At 38.0% G+C, this 20,336-nt stretch overlaps 1 protein-coding gene across 1 annotated transcript; it reads left to right on the top strand.

Moving 5' to 3' along the window:
• Positions 1 to 14,330: 14,330 nt before the first annotated feature.
• On the top strand, positions 14,331 to 15,773 carry LOC110936862 (transcription factor DICHOTOMA). Its single transcript, XM_022179276.2, has 2 exons — positions 14,331 to 15,583; positions 15,666 to 15,773. Exon 1 carries the CDS (start codon positions 14,427 to 14,429, stop codon positions 15,570 to 15,572), a length of 1,146 nt encoding a protein of 381 aa, XP_022034968.1. The 5' UTR covers positions 14,331 to 14,426; the 3' UTR covers positions 15,573 to 15,583; positions 15,666 to 15,773.
• The last annotated feature ends 4,563 nt before the right edge of the window (positions 15,774 to 20,336 follow it).

The following is a 20,336-nucleotide window of genomic DNA, read 5'->3' on the forward strand; positions in this document are numbered from 1 at the left end:
ACCGCCACCACCGTCGAACTGCCATCGAACAAAATCACCAATCGCATGCCGTAACCAAACCCTAGATCTAGAAAAAACAATAAATCGGCAACAGTTTAAAGGACCATCATCATCATCATCGACGGCTGGTGGGGGTGGCCGACGATTACTGTAGAGGCGGAGGGGGGGGGGAGTGTTTGGTTGGTGGTTCTCGCCGGAAACACCATCATAGATCGGGACACCAACATCAAAGATCGGGACACCAACATCAAAGATCGGGACACCAACATCATCAATCATCATCATCATCCACTGATTAACAGTGGTGGTCGCCGACCAAATCATAGATCGGGACACCGACATCAAAAGATCGGGACACCAACATCATCAATCATCATCATCATCATCATCCACTGATTAACAGTGGTGGTCGCCGACAAAGGGAGGTCGCGGGCAAAGGGGAACTGTATGGGTGCTTCAAAGAGAGAGAGAGAGAGAGATGAATGAGATGATTTTTAAAAATGAATGAGAGTTGTCTGCATCTTATAAATTGAAAAGAAAGAGAGAGGAGAGAGGAGAGAGGGTGTGAATTAAATGAAGAGAGAGGGGTGAGATTAGACATTTAGGGTAAATGACCAAACTACCCTTTTCGTTGGCTGATTATGATTGGTGGAGACTGGTTCTCATGGTTTTTACAACTGGGGGTGGTTTTCATTGTAGCGGCTCCCTATATATATGTATATATATATGTATATATATGTGTATATATATATATGTATATATATATGCTAAAGTTCATTTGAGAACCACCTTTACTGCGAGAACCGCGAGAACCAATATGAACACAAAAAAATACCTAAAAAAATCAAAAAGACCCAAAATTTTTTTTTTTTTAACATTTTTCTTATAAAAATAGCTATATTTTGTTACAAAAAAAATGTTTTTTAAGTAACAGTTATGGATGCACATGTGCATATGTATCATTTCTTGGACAAATTCCATAATATATTACCAGTCGTAGAAAAATGCACTTTCATTTACACTACCATATGTAATACACTACTTTTTACTTTACCAATATTAGAAATGCACATGTGCATCTATATGTATTAACATGAAATAAGGTGTTTTGGTACAAAAAGTTTGTAATTTTAAATGATGAAGTAGGCCCATATACATGTGTTTTGGTTAGTTATATCTAGTGGTTGATGGTTTAATTATATTTGTCACTTTATGATGTAATATGTTGTTTGGATGGTATAAAGGGTGTTGATGTACATATAATAAAGTGAAATATTGGTAATAATATTGTATTATGGATGGTAAAAAGCAATTGTATTGTTTTACGGATGGTAGGAGGTAATGGTAGTGTAGTATGGATGGTATGATAGACGAAAGGGAATGTGTATTCAAAGTGGTGTACTAAAACACGTTATAACATGTTCATATATAAAGTTGCACATGTGCATTTCTAGTGTTGTTAATGTTATAACAAGTTCATACATATAGATGCACACATGCATTTCTGTAGGTCCCTTTTCTCGGAGGATCGAGAACAACCTAAACCTTGTTATACTAACCCACTAGCGAGTGCGGAATCCAAGCTAGTAGGCAAACCGGGATGAAGCAAGAACAAACACAAGAACACACAAAGTTCACCGATTAACACCACTGTATTAATACGTATGAAGGTTACGGTTACAAGCACAATGTTTACAAAACCAAAGATGTAAACTCTCAAGTGTGTGTGTGTGTTTCCAGCAGAATGCTCTCAAGCTCTCTATCTCTTGTGTGTGTGCATCTGCTGAACTCAACACATTGCATGGGTATATATACCCAGCCCAAGATGTCTGGTCGAAGGATTCGATAGATGGTCCGAAGGATCATCTATCGAGGACAAGGTAATCGAAGGATCAGCATTGACCTCGAAAGATCATCTTTCGTGGTCTATCATTCGAACCCTATCTTTCGAGCACCTCGAAGGATCAACAATATCCTTCGAGGCTATCCTTCGACATCGACACACATATCGAACATATGTTATCTGTTGGCCAAGTCAAACTAGGAGGATAGTTGACTTGGTCAACTTACAGACTAACTTTGGACATCGTTTACATACAGACCGAATACAGACAAAGTACAGACACAAGTGCACCAACAAACTCCCCCTTGGCTGTAGCTTTGTCTTTATCTTCTATAGTTGTAGACTCGTCTCGAACTTCGACGGTCTTTGGTCTTCGAGTTACCAAAACTCTGATGTCCTTTCAAGTCTTCAATGTCGGAGGATCTTCAAAGTCTTCACGTCTTGAAAGCAGAGAGTGTATCAACAAACTACTCGTATCATGTAGGAAGTGTGTTGACAAACTCCCCCTTAACATAAGCTCCCCCTTGAGTTATGCTCGTGAATGGACTTTATCTTTATGAAGTGAGATCCTTGTGGTGTTGAGGATGGTCAGCGGCTACTCGATCATCTTCATCAGTTGAGTGCCTTCTCGTCGTGTCTTCATTCCAAAGCTTGTCATCGACCATGTTCTCCTAGCCTTTAGAATCTGCACATGCAAGAAATCTAAACGCGTAATGAGAACAACTGCTTGGAACATAGTATAAGCAAATGACACACAAATGACCATGTTTCAATCAAACACCGTCCGACAGTTTGAAAGTTTAATAAATTTGTCAATTTAAGTCTTTAACTTTCAAAACTTGCAAATTTCGACCGTTTATGAAGATTTAGTCAGTTCAGTTTTCGTTCAGGTTTCAGGTAACGAAGACTCGAGCTCCAACATCGTACGATCGAAAATAAAGTAGAAGTAATATCTTTTTGGCTTTTATAAAGTTTATATTAAAACACTCCTAAAATCTTTTTGGTATTTTTGAAAGTAAAAGACAACAATTTAAAATCCTTTGAGTGTTATCAAACGACATCACCGCTAATGTCGTGCTGATATGCACCAAACGACGAAACTGTTTAAAAGAAGAACAATAAAGGTTAAGCAGTAAATAAATATATACAAACATTCTTTTTGCGAGTTTCGAGGGTAAGAGAATCATATCAGTGTACGGTCATGCCAAAACACTCTTGTTGTTCAGTTAGTTAAAATTAAGATAAGCATCCTATAACAATTATCAGTATTGTTGTCCACTTAAGCTCAACTTATCAGATGTAATCATGTTTAGAGGATACGTTAAGGTATGATTTATACTTACCGACCGGTGTTCATCCACATCACGACACATTCCCGTATCAAGGTATGCACGAGAGTTCATCTTACCGGTGAGTATACTGATTATCATCTGTTTGACCGTATAAGCTGTGAGATACTCACTTATTTTGATTTGAAAACAAGCCCTATGTGATATAATCACTTATTGATGAGGAACTTGATTTTCATATGCATGAGGGCACAGGTGCAAGTCCGTGAACAGGTCAGTACTTCCGTACAGCAGAGAGACGAACTTGACACCCGGATAAATGTGATATTTTTATCACTTATTTGATTTGGACATGTGATTGTTTATCACTTATTGAGGTCGAATGCAGTATGTAATATGTACACGTATGTATAGTATCATGGAAGATCTAGACTTGCGTCCCCGTTATTTTTCGGTAAAAGATACAACCATGATACCCAGATGATAAGCAGCATAAAGACCGAATATCTCAGAACCTCGGCAATCTATCAAACGAAATTTCGGTACTAAGACCATATGCCAATGAATGGTTCCCACCTGGTCTTCAGTCGATTAAGATTTATATCACCCTGCACACTTTAAAATGATTGTGAGCCTACCGATACATCTTATATAGAGCTGCTTATCGTTTTGCATTTAAGGTTTAAAGAGGTTTGGATAGACCACTGATGTACTATCATTTTCTCTTTTGCTCGCCAGGAAACTCATTTTTGTTTTTCTATTGTTTTTGTGTTTTTGAAATTTTTCGATGTTTTTGTATTTTCCGATTTTATGGATTTACTCCCCCTAAAATCAACAAACTAAGAGAAATTTAAAACACACAAAGATATTTACAAAAATGATTTTCCGATGTTGGTTTACTCTTGCTTGACCTTAATGCCGTTTACCAATAGTAAAAAGTCAAATCTAGATTTGTCAAAAGCTTTGGTAAATAAGTCGGCACGTTGGTCATCGGTGTGGACCTTAACAACATCGATTAGTCTTTTCTCAAAGCAATCACGTATGAAGTGATATTTGATTTCGATGTGTTTGGTCTTGGAATGCTGCACAGGATTTTTAGTGATATCTAAAGCAGCAGAATTATCAACGTATATAGGAGTAGTTAGAAATTCAAAACCGTAGTCCCGCAATTGTTGTTGGATCCAAAGAACTTGTGAACAACAACTTGAGGCAGCAATGTATTCAGCTTCGCATGTTGATGTAGCTACACACGTCTGCTTCTTGCACTGCCATGTGACTAGGCGATTTCCTAAAAACTGACATCCAGCCGTTGTGGATTTGCCGTCGATTTTACATCCGCCAAAATCAGAATCACTGAATGCGATCAAGTCAAAGTTATTATCCCTAGGATACCACAGACCGGTGTCGGGGTAAGCCTTCAAATAACGAAAAATCCTTTTGACAGCTGCAAGATGTGAGGCCTTCGGATTAACTTGATATCTGGCAAGTAGGCACGTTGGGTACATTATATCTGGCCTTGATGCTGTGAGGTACATAAGGGATCCGATCATCGCGCGATAGTATGAGGGGCTAACAGGTTCACCCTTCAAGTCAGGAGTAATTCCGTGATTAGTCGGCAGTGGGGTACCAATGGGCGTTGCATCGGACATCTGGAACCGGCTCAAGATGTCTCCAACATATTTAGTCTGATGGATGAATATCCCAGACTCCGATTGTTGCACTTGTAGGCCCAAAAAGAAATTCATTTCCCCCATAGCACTCATCTCGAACTTATCCTGCATGATGCGCTCGAAATTCCTACACAAAACATCATTAGTAGAACCAAAAATAATGTCATCAACATATACCTGTACCAAAAGAAGATCTCCATCTTGTTCTTTGATGAAGAGAGTACAATCGATAAGACCTCTTCGAAAACCGTTCTCCAGCAGATATGTAGATAAGGTTGCATACCAAGCTCGTGGCGCTTGATGAAGACCATAGAGAGCTTTGTTGAGCAACCAAACCCGATCGGGATGAACAGGATCTTCAAAACCTGGAGGTTGTTCGACATATACCTCTTCTTCAACCACACCATGTAAAAATGCACTTTTGACGTCCATCTGGTAAACCTTGAATCCTTTGAATGAGGCATATGCCAGAAAGATCCGAATAGCTTCCAGACGTGCAACTGGTGCATAGACTTCGTTGTAGTCGATCCCTTCTATCTGACGAAAACCTCGAACGACTAAACGAGCTTTGTTCCGAATAACCACTCCACGGTCGTCTTTCTTGCATTTGAAGACCCATCGAGTGCCAATCTTCTTGTAATTCTCAGGCTTTTCAACAAGCTTCCAAACACCCAGCTTGTGAAATTGCTGCAATTCTTCTTGCATGGCTTCAACCCAAGCACTGTCTTTCAATGCTTCTTTCCACGACTTTGGTTCTTCTTGTGACACGTAACACGCGAAGGACCAGTCATTTTGTTGACCAGATTCTCTTATAGCTGAATACAAACCAGCATTCCGGTTGTTTCTCAGCTGATTACGCGTCTGCACACCGCGATGGACATCTCCTATGATATTCTGCTGGGGATGGGTATCGTGAATCCTCATTTCAGGATTATCCGGTACACGAGCATTGATACCCAAATTATTCAGATTAAGATCGACAACCAACTCCACACCAGGAATGTGGTTAGAAGTGGATGCATTCCCTTCAGCAGTATCGACATTTTGCGTATGAGGTGTATCACCAGAGGCACCTTGAACAGGAGCAGCTGGAGCTGAAGATCCTTCGGCTGCATCATGATATTCATCATCTTCAGAAGAGTCAATATAATCAGCAGCATCTTCAAAAACCTCATTTTGAACCATATTGTTGACTGACGAAGAAGCTTGAGGGTCAACAACAATAGGTCTAACCAATGGCGAGACAGCAGCGTTGTCACTTTCCAACAACATTCGAGCCGCTGCTGATTCTTCGTCAAAGGTTGGCAGATTAAAGGAGTCAAAAAGCCCATCATAATCGAACATCCACGGATCACCCGGAGCCCTAACAGGACTCGTGTACCTTTGAACCCTAACTTCGCTCCATAGCTCAATCTTTTTGGTAGTTAGATTCCAAACACGAAAATTCGGAGTAGCATATCCAAGGAAGAAACCCTCGATAGCTCGTGCACCAAACTTTCCATCCGGCTCAATCATAGTACAAGGAGCACCAAACGGTTCAAGGTAAGAAAGATCCGGTTTCCTTTTCTGAAGGAGTTCGAAGCAAGTCTTGCCATGTCTCTTAACTGTAAGAACTCTGTTTAACGTGTAGCATGCAGCCGATACAACCTCCCCCCAGAATTGAATAGGGAGTTCCGACTCTACTAACATTGTTCTTGCAGTTTCAATAATAGTTCGATTCTTCCTCTCAGCGACACCATTTTGTTGTGGAGTATAACGAGAACTGTACTCATGAAGAATGCCTTTAGAAGTACAAAACTCATCCATAACTTGATTCTTGAATTCGGTACCATTGTCGCTTCGGATCCTTTTCACTTTCAACGTATAGAGATTCTCCAACATTGTAAGAAGATCCTTGAGGATGCCAGGAGTTTCACTTTTATGTGCCATAAAAGATACCCAAGAAAATCTAGAGTAGTCATCAGTAACTACTAAACAATAAGCATCACCAAACGTTGTCTTGTGTTTCATAGGTCCAAAAAGGTCCATATGAAGACGTTCGAGAGGCATGCTAACAGTGTTGATTTTCTTCAAAGGGTGAGACTTCTTCGTTTGCTTCCCCTTTTGGCACGAGACACAGATATCTTGTAGATGAAAACTTCTTACAGGCACACCATTCACAAGATTATTTTTCACCAAATGGTTCATCTTTCTCAAGTGAATGTGTCCCATTCTTCTGTGCCAAGATATAGACTCCTTTTCTGTGGCTTTTGAGACAAAACAAGTAACTTGTGCAGATGTTGTAATCGCCTGGCTCATGTCGAGAATATAAAGATCATTAACTCTCGGAGCCGATAAGAGAATCCATTCTTGTGGGATTTTGAATCCAGGTTTCAGCACATAGCAGCCAGCATCATCAAAAATCACTGAGAACTTTTTATCGCAGATTTGCGACACACTGAGAAGATTGTGATCAATTTGCTTCACATAATTGATCTTATCAAAACACACGATACCATTGGAGATACTTCCTTCTCCAGTGATGTACCCACCTTTATCACCTGCAAAAGCAACATACCCTCCTCTGATATTTCTCACGTCATACAGGAGCCGTAAGTCGCCAGTCATGTGCCTGGATGCTCCACTATCAACAATCCAATGACTATTAATAGTTCCTCCTAGAACATCCTGCACATGTCAATTAAACACATCAGTTGAGAATGGGGACCCAAGCCTTAGTGGTCTTGGGTCGTCCCTTGGCATCACGATACGTAAGCTCTATCTCTTGATGGTTTTCAAGAACAACTGCTCCCCCTGAATTGTCACCCGACTTAGGTAACCAAGTTTGTCGGTGCCTACCAGTTTTTGAAGATTCTGGTTTTACAGGTTGTGACACTCTTGGTTCCTTCTGAGCTGTTTTAACTTCAGATTTTAAAGCTTTTTCAACAGTTTTTATGTTCTTATGTCGTTGTTTAGTTTCTTGTTCTTTTACAGTTCGTTTATCTTGTTTAGGTGAAACTGACCGACGTTGAGGGTGAACTGTTTCAGGTGGAGCCTTTTCAACCAATTTCTTCTTTGGAGCATTTGGGCAGTTTCTGATAATGTGCCCAATTTCTCCACATTTGAAACAAGTTCTCCTTTCAACAGACTTAGGAGAACTTGATCGACTACCAGATGTTGAACTTGTAGAACCTGAGGTACTTGCTCTTTCATCACACCCGTTTGTGTGTTGGGTGTAATTGTTATCACTGTTTCTTTTCAAAATCTTGACTTGTTGTACAAAATCAGTGTTTGATTTATTTTCAAAAGTCTCAATTTTATCTGTACCTCTTGATGCTACAAATTTAACATCTTTTCCTTTCTTCATGTAACGAGCTCCTTTTGATTCAACCTTAGCCTTTGGCTTTGGAGCTCGTTGGGGTTGTTTACCCTTAGAAGCAGTCGGTTGTTGAGTGGTTGGAGATTTTTGATTACCAAACTGTTTTCTAATCTCAGCCTTAGGAATTGGATCACATTGTGTTACCACAATTCCCGGAAGTGTTTTTCCCAAAAATTTGTTTGTATTGTCTTCAAAGACTTTGTCAATCAAAGATTTATTTACATTTTTAATTGGAAAAACATGATCTGAGTAGATTTTATTGTCTCCAACCAAAGTGTACAACACATTGCTGCTTTTAACAGTAGACACATCTTTCTCATCAACTTTGACAGGATCAATCACTTGCTCTTTGACAGATGGAACCTCAGGAGTATCAGGATCACAAAGGATGTGATTCTCTCGTGGAATATCTACTCCTTTCATCTTGCTAAGTGATTTATCCTGATCACTTACAGCCACATCTGATTCATCATCCGATGTCTCATAGTCCTCGATAATTGGAGGACTTTGCTTCATGGATGGTGAAGCTTCTTGTTCGTTAGAGGCTGTGTTTGAAGAATTGTCCGGTTTGAACCCAAGGCCAGTGGTAAACTCCTCAACATCAAGAGGCACACTGGGTTCATACCGAGGCATTTCTTCCTCATCAGGCATCTTGGTATAGTTGTTCATCAAGGGGGGCGGACATTTGTTATACCCTATGCCTTTCTGATTCCCTTTCAATTGTTGAACATCGATGATGTGATCAAGCACAAATCGGGAGTTAGAATAACTATCCAACTTCTGTTTGATCGCATCATGCTCAGATTTGGCAATGGCTAGTTGCTTCTTAGTTTCTTCCACAGTGTTAATATATTCATTTATACTTACTTGCTTGTGGTAAACTACTTTATTAACTTCGGAAACATTTTTCTTTAAAGTTTCAATTACTTCCTTAAAATCTTTTTCGTTCCGAGTTAAAGCCATATTTGCCTCTTTGCATTTCGATAGTTCAATAACCAAACTCTGATTATGACTATGAAGCTTTTCTGATTCAAGCTTCATCTCTGCACATGATTTACAAATACTAGGAGCAGGGGGTTCAGAAGTTACCTGACTAGTAGAGGCTGAGCCGTTTGCCATAAAGGCAGTTTGAAAAGAAAAAGCTCCATCTTCAGAGAATAGCTTTTCCATTTCCTTTGATGCAGTAGCAGCCTTCCTAATCAGAATTGATTTCTGACATTTAAGCTCATCAGCTTCATTCAGTAGCTCCTGAATATCATCATCTCCTTCTTCATTCACATCAGGCTCTGAGTGATTATCCCCAGAAACAGAGCCTTCTTCATCCGAACTGCCAGAATAACCAGAACTGTCATCGCTCCCAGAAGATTCTTCTTTATGAACCTGCTCGATGACCTTAGCATACAAAGCAGTTCCACTTCCCTGATCACCTTCACCAAACTGAACTGACCAGTCACAGCCTTCATCTGCTTGAACAGCCAAAGCACGATTGTGATTGGTATTTCCAGGCTGTCCCTGATTGTTGTTCACTGCCACCATCCTCCGTTCACGGTTTTCTTGTTGGGCATTCGCATTAGTCTGGTTTCTGAACGGGTTGTGATTGCCGTGTTTTGTTGGTCGAGTGCACTCACGTTTAAAGTGCCCTTTCTCGCCACAATTAAAGCACGTGACGACATTAATATCAAACCCATACTTCGTGTTTTTCTTTCCTTCCAACGAAGTTCTTCCAGTTCGTGCCATGAAATCTTTTGCCCTTCTAACCGCACTAGCAAAAGCCCATTTAATATCCATCAACTCCATTTCTTCCTTGTCGATCTGATCATAATCTTCATTGGTCATGTTGATGTTTCCAAGCTGACCTGCTACCAAACCACAGTATGCACTGACCATGGTGTTGATAATCTCCATATGTTCCTTAGCGACTTCAATGCTAAGGTGTGAAAGATTTGAGTTGTCGACTCGGATTGTGTGATGACTTTGGGGTTGAGGTTGAGAATTGCTTGTATAGTGAGCTTGCTGTTGTTGTTGTTGAGGTTGTGGTTGTGGCTGAGTTGGAACAGGAATATAGGACCTCGGATCGAATTGAGGTTGTGGTGGAGCAGCTGTTGGCTGAGGAAACGGAAAGGAACTTGAACTTGTATTGGACACAAATGCAGTCTGCAGCTTAGGTTGCTGTTGCTGAGCTGCAGCAGATCTTGCCAAAACATCGAATCCTGGAAGATACATTTCCGTATTCTGAGGAGCTGGAGCACGCCTTGCTTTCCTAATCTCTTCATCATTTTTATGTTCCAGCTTTTGAATGAACTCATAGATGTTGACTTGATCTAGAGTTCCAGTATGCTTCAACAATTCAATGAAGGAACTCCACTTTGGAGGTAAGGCGTCAGCAAATCTACTCACCATTTCTTGTTGAGTAGCGACAACTCCATAAGCACACATCTCACTAATCAAATGATAGAAACGTGTGATCATATCATTCAGAGTCTCGTTTTCCAAAAACTGAAAGGATTCAAACTCTTTCTTCAACAAATCATGCCGAGATTTTCGAGCAGCTGCATTGCCTTCTCCTCTAGCAACTAAGGCATCCCACAATGCTTTCGTGGTCTTGCAATATGAGAACTGATGGTAGATGTCTTTGTTGAGTGCTTGAGTAAGTGTGGCAAAGGCCTTTTTCTCCAATTCATAAGCCTTCTTGTCATTTTCAAGCATATTTGCATAACCCTCTGAAGTTGACGCAGCAGTTTCAAGATTAGTATTGAACGCATTGATGAAACACGTCCAAAGATCAGTGCTTTGCCCTTGAACATATGTGTGAAAACGGTTTTTCCATGATGGAAAATCGTTCATATGGTTCAACTTAGGTGGACGATTGTTGCTGCCAGTTTCACTTTCACTAATCAGAAGGTTCTGAAGACTTTGACTTTGATTGGATACCAAAGCCCATTGACTTGGACTGATTGATGGCTGTGGTACCATACTCTTTGCCCAATCTGCAGCAGTGACTAACTCTTGATTGTTTCGTGAGTCCAAACTCCAATCCCATGGACTTGTACAGCTCATTTTGATCAAATATTAATTACCAAACCTACACACCACAAACTGTTAAAAAATACAAACAACTAAGAATCGAAAGATACTGACTTGTTCGAAGGATCAATGCTTGTTCGAATGATCAACAAGGTTCGAAAGATCCCTGTTGAGTTTCGAACAAAGACTTCGAAGGATTGATTTCGAAAGATTGATCACACGAAGGATCCTTATCTTTCGAAAGATGATTTCGAAAGATTCTCCTTATGTTTCGAACACAGGTCTCGAAAGATTCACAATGAAAGATCCCTATCTTTCGAACACTAATCTCGAAAGATTCACCAACACGAACGATCCTTATCTTTCGAGAAGATTCCAGAAACGAAAGATAATGCCTAGACTTCGAAAGACTAAACGAAAGATGCTTATCTTTCGAGCTGCCTTTGATCGAAAGATGTCGAAGGATATCTTTCGATGTCGAAGGATATCTTTCGAATGCTCTGACACACTGACGAAAAGTACGACAGGTTGGTGAAAAGTTGATGTGGTTGGTGAGCCAACTTTCGGCAGAAAGGATGTTCTGCCACCAACTTTTCCACCAACTATTTGACTTTCAAAAAAAATTTACCCAAAATGGCAAACACCTTATCCTCAAGTTCAGTCACCGGAGACAAACCGGAAGTATGGCCGGAAAGTTCAAAGTTTCACAAAAACGATTTTTATGTTACCCAAACCGACCCCGAACACTCCCGATAGGTTTAGTATCCGTTTTTCAGTTTCAAAATGCAAGGAAACTACCAAAAACGAGTGCTAAACCAAGTGTCCAAATACACCAAAGAACTCGAACAAACCGGTTTTAAACAAGGTAAAGAGCGAGGCTCTGATACCACTTGTAGGTCCCTTTTCTCGGAGGATCGAGAACAACCTAAACCTTGTTATACTAACCCACTAGCGAGTGCGGAATCCAAGCTAGTAGGCAAACCGGGATGAAGCAAGAACAAACACAAGAACACACAAAGTTCATCGATTAACACCACTGTATTAATACGTATGAAGGTTACGGTTACAAGCACAATGTTTACAAAACCAAAGATGTAAACTCTCAAGTGTGTGTGTGTGTTTCCAGCAGAATGCTCTCAAGCTCTCTATCTCTTGTGTGTGTGCATCTGCTGAACTCAACACATTGCATGGGTATATATACCCAGCCCAAGATGTCTGGTCGAAGGATTCGATAGATGGTCCGAAGGATCATCTATCGAGGACAAGGTAATCGAAGGATCAGCATTGACCTCGAAAGATCATCTTTCGTGGTCTATCATTCGAACCCTATCTTTCGAGCACCTCGAAGGATCAACAATATCCTTCGAGGCTATCCTTCGACATCGACACACATATCGAACATATGTTATCTGTTGGCCAAGTCAAACTAGGAGGATAGTTGACTTGGTCAACTTACAGACTAACTTTGGACATCGTTTACATACAGACCGAATACAGACAAAGTACAGACACAAGTGCACCAACAATTTCTATTATTGTTAATGTAAAAAGTAGTGTATTATGAATTGTAGTGTAAATGAAAGTGCAATTGTCTGATATTTGTAATAAATTACGGAATTTGTCAAAGAAACGATACAAATGCAAATGTTAACTCGCAGCTCAATCGAGTTTGAACTTATAATACAAATAATAAAAATAAAAATAATAATTATATTAATAATAAGATTTAAATAAATTTATTAAGTATAATATTTACTAAAATTAGAAGTAAATCATAAGGGTTATTTGGTATTTGTACTAATACTATAAGAAAATATTTTTACATTTAGTAATCGTCTAAGGGAAGAAAACATAAATATTTATATGCAATAGAGACTTATACAAATAGTTATAAGATTTGTACATATAGATAAAAAAAATTAAAAAAATCAGTGTATGCCACATGGCATCCACATATTTGTATATAAAATTTATCAATCAATCAACAACATCTAAGACCATCAAAACTTTAATTAACATCGATACATAGTACAAAAAATTATAATAACACATAAACAAACGGTAGAAAATTACACAAAAATGACAGGTAAAAGGGAAACAGGTTGCGCCGCAACTCTCTTTTGAATAGTGAATCCAATTCTATCAAAAACAAAACTGTAATCCTTAGTGTCGAGAAATTGTTATGCATGACCCTCTGGACTCTGTCCAGAAAACCAACAACTTCTGAAGCAAAGCAACCAAAGGTATCAAAATCAAAGGGAATGAACACATGCTGATTCTCAACACAAGCCTTTCCATACATAGCAACTTTCTCTGATTCTGCCTTCAACATAGTCTGACCAGCCACGAAACGATCTTCCTTCAAGCGTGTTTCCTTCCTGCTCAGCCGAAAACAAGAACATATGGAGGCCGCAGAGTGGACCTCCCTTCAAGTGGGTCTGTCAGGAAATTCACAGCGGCCACTTTTTTGGCAGAGATTCCAACTCTCTTAAGCATATCACACAGGACCACAATCTCTCCAAAGTTAACCAAAACAAACATTACGACTAATTGGGCAAGGCTCATCAACTGGAAACAAAGAAATCATATTGATCAATGGGGACAACGCTTAGGAAGTCTTGAGTATGAGGTCCTCGTAGACGCTCTAACACTGCTTTCTAGCGCACAAATAGGTCATAGGTCATGATATAAGGACTTTAATAGATGCATGCAAAACAAAAACGTGGTGCAGTTGCATCGCTGTCTTTGTAATTTCTAAAATGTTAGCTTTTTTCATCATGTACAGTGTACTTTATAGTATTGAATAAACCGAAAGTAAAATATAGCTTGATGACCTTATTTAATACAGCAACGATCTCTCTATTTACTAAAGTTTGGAGTGACCGTGTGGCAAAAACTGAGCTAACGCTTCTGTTAATGGTAACATTAATCTTTATAATGAGATACACAATTGACTTAATTGTCCAAAGGTCATAAGTTATGGTTACTGAAAGTTATATGCATTCCTATTTTTATCCTATATCTAGGTTTTGAATTTTTTTATATTAATATAATCATCTAGAAAATTGAAAATAGTACATTTTTAACTCGTTTGTTTTCCTTAGTACTAGCACCCTATACTTTTGTATTGAAGGAGGAGGTATGAGCAGAGTTGTGCCCTAAAAAGGAAGATTTACAGTGTAAAGCTTAAGAGGGGTGGTGGTCTCTTAAATGCAACTTTACCCTTAGCTTTATTTGGATCAATGAACTTATATCTAAACTTCTTTGTTAACTATTATTGTTATTGTTTCTTTCATTTCCAAATTACAATGTTTTCCTCAAACCCTTTTCCACAGATTCCATCTCCCATCCATGTCTCACATCCTTTCAATTCCTTCTTTGACCTTGAAAGAAACGATGTATATTTCAACCATCATGAAGACAACAATAACCCTTTTGTTTCCGGTGATTCTTTTTTACATTCCTACAGCAGTTTTGCTCCACAACCATCAACCCTACCTCCAGTCACAGACTATATACCTTCAAATGCACAAGAGTTAGATAGTCAAAACCAGCTGCTTGATCATGAAGGGTCTGGGTTGCAATATTGTGACAATTATAGTGATCTTTTGGAGTCAGTAGTTTACCCATCAAAGAAAAAAGTGGCGATTTCAAAAAAAGATGGGCATAGTAAAATCTATACCGCACAAGGCCCGAGAGATCGGAGGGTGAGATTGTCCATTGACATTGCAAGAAAGTTTTTTGTGCTTCAAGATTTGCTAGGTTTTGACAAAGCAAGCAAAACCCTTGATTGGCTCTTTACCAAGTCCAAGAAGGCGATTAAGGAGTTGATTGAAGAAACAAAGCACTCCTCATCTTCCACTGTTAGTACTAATCAGTGTGAAATGGCTTTCCTAGAGACCATCAAGGGAGGATCAGGATCAGATGAAGATAAAGGGCAAAAAATGTCAGCTCTCAGGTTTCTTGATGGAGAAAAGAAGAAAATGACACAAAAATGCAAATCTGGATTTCATGCTAGTCTTGCAAGAGGCCAGTCAAGGGCAGAGGCAAGAGCAAGGGCTAGGGAGAGAACAAAACAAAAATTGCGCATCAAGGAGCTAGACAACGACTTGAAGAAAATTCCTGATGATTACCCTTGTCATGCATTAAGCCCCTCAAACACAACACTCCAATCAAACTCTTGGGGTCAATTTGAATCACAAAGTGACTATAATGACATCCTTCATGGATCAATGCTGGAACAAAGGTTTTCAGTATCATCTTCAACTTTGTATACTTACAATCACAACTTTGTTGTATCAGATGAGTGCATCTCCCAAATTTCATCCAAAGGTATGCCTAAATTTAAAGTAATTCACGAGGAGCAGAGTCACCGTGCAATGATATAGATCTACAAAAGGTAGATTAATTAATCAAATACAAAACACGGTAGTTACTGAATATAGTTTTTAAGATTTTATATGCCTTTGTTTTGTCAACAGAACTCTGAAAGGGGTGCTGGAGAAAATCTAGTCTTCATCAGCCGGCAAATAGATCTAGTAACCACTTCTCGGCACTAGTTGATTGGGGGAGCTGGAGCTATAATATCAGGATGTAAGTGTAAAATTGATGATGATAATTAAGTTAACCAACAATATGATATTATGGATTCCTTGGTTTCTTGTAATGTTCCTTAAAAATCTTTGTTGTCAAATTTATTTATTTAAAAAGATAACTACAAATGACAAGGGCACTTAAAAACATTCTTTTGCATCTTCTATCTCTCATTTATTGGTTGCCAAAGAGTGAATGTTGGTAATTTATGCCCAACAATCTATGTCACTTGATTACGGTGTTCCTAGTTGATTTGAAGTGAATGCATACAGATCTGGCTATATCACATATAAGCTGCATATTTGAATTAATGCTAGCTGCTAGGTGATACGAAACATGACGATAGCCTTGTTTCCTCCTAATCATGGGAATCAAGATTATTTATCTTTTATGTCTTTGTATGTTAAATGTATTTCATATTCGTTTATTACTTGCACCTCTTGTCGCACCTTCAAAGCCTATATACACCTCAAAAGTTCTCGGATGGGAGATCAGGCTTAGTGATTTAGCATTTCTTGCTGCATACGCATTGAGGCATTGGTGTTCCAAAGAGTTTGGCAATTCCAAGTGAATGCTTCTCATGATTATGTTACCTTCAGTGGTACCAGAAATAAAACCCTAATTTGACATCTAGTGTTCTAATCCCCTTTCTCGATCTTCAGCCTTTTGGTAAACACTTGATTCGAGTACGTGGCATGTACAATAAATCATATTGTTGTAAAACCATCTCAAGAGGTTTTCCTTCACATACTCAAATAGTACTCAATCTATCCGTCCAAATAAACCACCATTTTTATTTCCTACTTAGTTTTAGCATTAAAGTTTTTTATATCCTAGGTTGGATAGGATAAGAAATGAGGTTTTTATGGAGAGGTTAGGAGTAGATGGTATATCAGATAAGATAAGGGAGGGAAGGTTAAGATGGTTTGGGCATGCCAGGAGAAGACAAACGACATCCGCGGTTAGAACAATAGAAAGTCTCATTGTGGAGGGGCGAAGGAGTAGAGGTAGGCCGAAACTAACTTGGGAGGAGCGAATTAGAAAGGATTGTTACACTTACAACTTTCTGAGGACATGAGGATATGAGTTCATGTAGACGTAAGATTAAGGTCAAAGACTATTAGTGGGTATTACCTCTTTGTATTAGTTTATTTTTAGGAGTTTAGTGGGTTTTGTTAGTGTCTTAAAAGGATTATGCATGCTATCTCCTGTCTAATGTGTTATGAGTATGTTAATTGTCTGATAGCTTGCTATGATTTTTATTAGTACAATACAGTTTTTTTTTGCTACCTTTTGTCTAGCTGTGTGCAATTGTACGTTTGATATGTCTCTTATATATGGAATCGTCATTAGTCGAGGGTCTCACCGGAAACAGCCTCTCTGTCCCTTGTGATAGAGGTAAGGTGTGCCTATATCGCACCCTCCCCAGACCATACTAAAAGTTGTTATGGCCATGGGTGGGATAATGCTGGGTATGATTGATTGATTAATTTTCTAAACATGTAATACCAATATTAATCTTGTGAAGAGACTAGCTCACACATAATCCTTTTCTTGTCTCTGCATTGATCACTACAATATGCATAGCACAATTTTAGATCATACCTTAATTTGTCTAATCTAATGCCAAAGTTAAGATATGGTATGCCGTTCAACATGCTACTGTCTTATGTTGATATAGAACGTTCATTGCTGCATGCTATATTAGAATTAGATTTCTTTTTTCCTTGGCATATGAAACAGAAATTCTTCAAACTAGGGTTTCAAGAAACAATAAGCGTAACTGTTACCCTAAACAAAAACCTGAATTTTTTTGGGTTGATGAATTATGACCTTTTTTGGTGACTTTTCTTATGACTTTTCTTATATGTAAGAAGGAAATTTATGTCCATGTAGTAATGGTACTGGCATAGTACCCAATGTGGAGTGTTAGGTTACTGTGTAGAGATTACATTTATGATATACAAGGAAGCTACTGCAACATGTCATTGCATTTACATATATACGCTAGTATACCACCAAATATTAGGGTTGAAAAAGTAACAATAATTTATCTATTTTAATTCTACAGATTCCCCGTGAACAATTAACGGTTAAAATGCAATCTTTTTATACAATACATATACGAATGTGTATTTATGTAAACAAATGCTAATACCTAAATCTTTCTTTGTTGTTACATGATAATAGTCAATAGAACTTCCACCCTTTGTCTTTCTGTGTGATAGTTGATAGACATTACAATAAAATGTATTTATATTTTTATTTTATTTTAGTGAGTTTAAGAAAGGAATACAAATAGGCAGAGCAATGATTATAACCCAACTTTCGTAATGGGGACCATGCTATTTGGATAATTAGAAAATTTGGGGAGACAGAAGCAACTGAAACCTGATCAGTTTTAGGAAATTGTCTAATCTCCATTCACAAAAAGACCTACATTCGTTATTTTTTTTTATCCTTTAATGTATATGTAGAGGAGAGTAAAGGAGATTGTTTGAAAGCAAATTAGTAGTTCAAGTGTTAAGACTACATAGAAGTCAAATTTTTGAATCCTCAAAATCCTTGAAAGGATTAGAGTTTCAAGTACATGTGAATAGTAACAGTAACATTTCCACAACATAACAGATCAAGAGAAAGGATATCATGTGTATGAGAATCAAAAACAAGATTTGTTGGGGTAGGTTGCGTGATGGAGTTGTAGAGTATGGGATGAGGAATGTTTAATATATATACTACTGTTTATCTATCAACTGTCTTTTCTGTTTCTTCATTGCATTGCGTTGGGTAGTCTGTTATTTTTATGAGCAAGCAGAAATATATTAAGTTTTAAATTATCTTGGCTATTTAACTCTAGAAACCCTAGCAAAAATATCAAATGCTTTAATCCATGGGTGAGTACGTATCAAAAAATAACCAGGTCACTTCTGGTGACATATATACATATGGTTAGACACTTGGATGTGAGAGATATATATTCCATGCCACAACATTTTGTTTGTGCGCATATCAATTCTTTACCGGAAACTATTTGCTTGGTTTGAGTGTATGTGGTGATTATCTCATGATATTTGCACCAACAAAAGTGACGCACACCCATTAATAGATTTTGGAAATAAGAATATTATTCTTACATACAAAGATGTGATACTTGAAGTGACAACAGCCAACTGCAACCATTATTTAGACTGGAACATTGATGTCACATAAAAGATGATTGTTTGTTTGGTGACTATGAAAAACCTAACTAAACTTTTTCTTAAATATGTATGTTAATTTAGTGTCGTATCCCACGATAAGCATATAAGTATCATACTTTGTATTTGATTTTAAACAAAAATCCAAAGCTGTGTGTGATTAAGAAACTAAAGAAAGTGAAGCTCAAGTGATTGCAAAATCAAAGTAGAAAATTAAAAACACAAGATAATAAAATAGGTTTGTAACACTAGAATACAAGCAATCACTTTTGGTCTAGGTTTGTTTTCAAAATGTTTGCTCCAAGTTTAATATACTTTTTAATTTTTACATATAAGGCTAAAATGCCTATTTGCACACTTTATAGTTTATATACGCCTATACGCTGCGTATAGGGTCGCATAAAAATCAGCGTCTAACTGGTACCAGTTCTAATCTAGCTGCTCCTGTAGCCGCGTATAGACCTATATGCGGCATATATAAAAGTTTTTTTTACAAACATTTTATAAAATATTAATCCTTTTAGCAAAGCTTTTTAAAAAAAAATTATTTTTCTATTTTAAATAAATAAAAATATAAGTATTTCTTACAAGTATTTTTATACAACATTAATCATTTTATACGTTATTACAAATATTGTATGGTATAGGTGTAGTATAGGTCCAGTAGTGACCTCGTATAAGCATATAAGTGTGATATCGTATTGTATAGTGTAGTATAGGTCTCATATAAGCCTCATATAGGCATATACATGTAGTAACATATAGTATAGATCTCATATAGGACTCGTATAGAAGTATAGATGTAGTATACGTAGTATAACTTAAGTCTTGTATATGTGTAGTATAGCATAGCATAGTAGGAATATACATGGCCTATAGGGGATATACACGAGACTTATACTACACTATACAATACAATACGATACGATACTATAGGATAAGATATAACACCGATATAAGCCTATAGATATAGTGTATGTCTTGTATAGGACTATAGTAGTGGTTTAGGTCCCGTATAGGCCTATAGGCATATACAAGACCTATAGGGAACTTATACAAGACTTATACAATATACTATAGGATACGATACCACACCCGTATAGGCTAATAAGTGTAGTATAGGTCCTCTATAGGACTATGAGTGTGGTTTAGGTTACAAGACCTAAAGGGGACCTATATGAGACTTATACTACAATATACGATACGATAGGATACGATACAACATTTGTATAGGCCTATAGGTGTAGTATACGTCCCTTATAGGATTATAAGTGTAGTTTAGGTCTCATATAGGCCTAGAGGCTTATACAAGACCTATAGGGGACCTATACGCGACTTATACTACACTATACGATAGCATAC

The sequence above is a fragment of the Helianthus annuus genome, chromosome 9 (genome assembly GCF_002127325.2).
Source record: "Helianthus annuus cultivar XRQ/B chromosome 9, HanXRQr2.0-SUNRISE, whole genome shotgun sequence".
Lineage (NCBI taxonomy): Eukaryota > Viridiplantae > Streptophyta > Magnoliopsida > Asterales > Asteraceae > Helianthus > Helianthus annuus.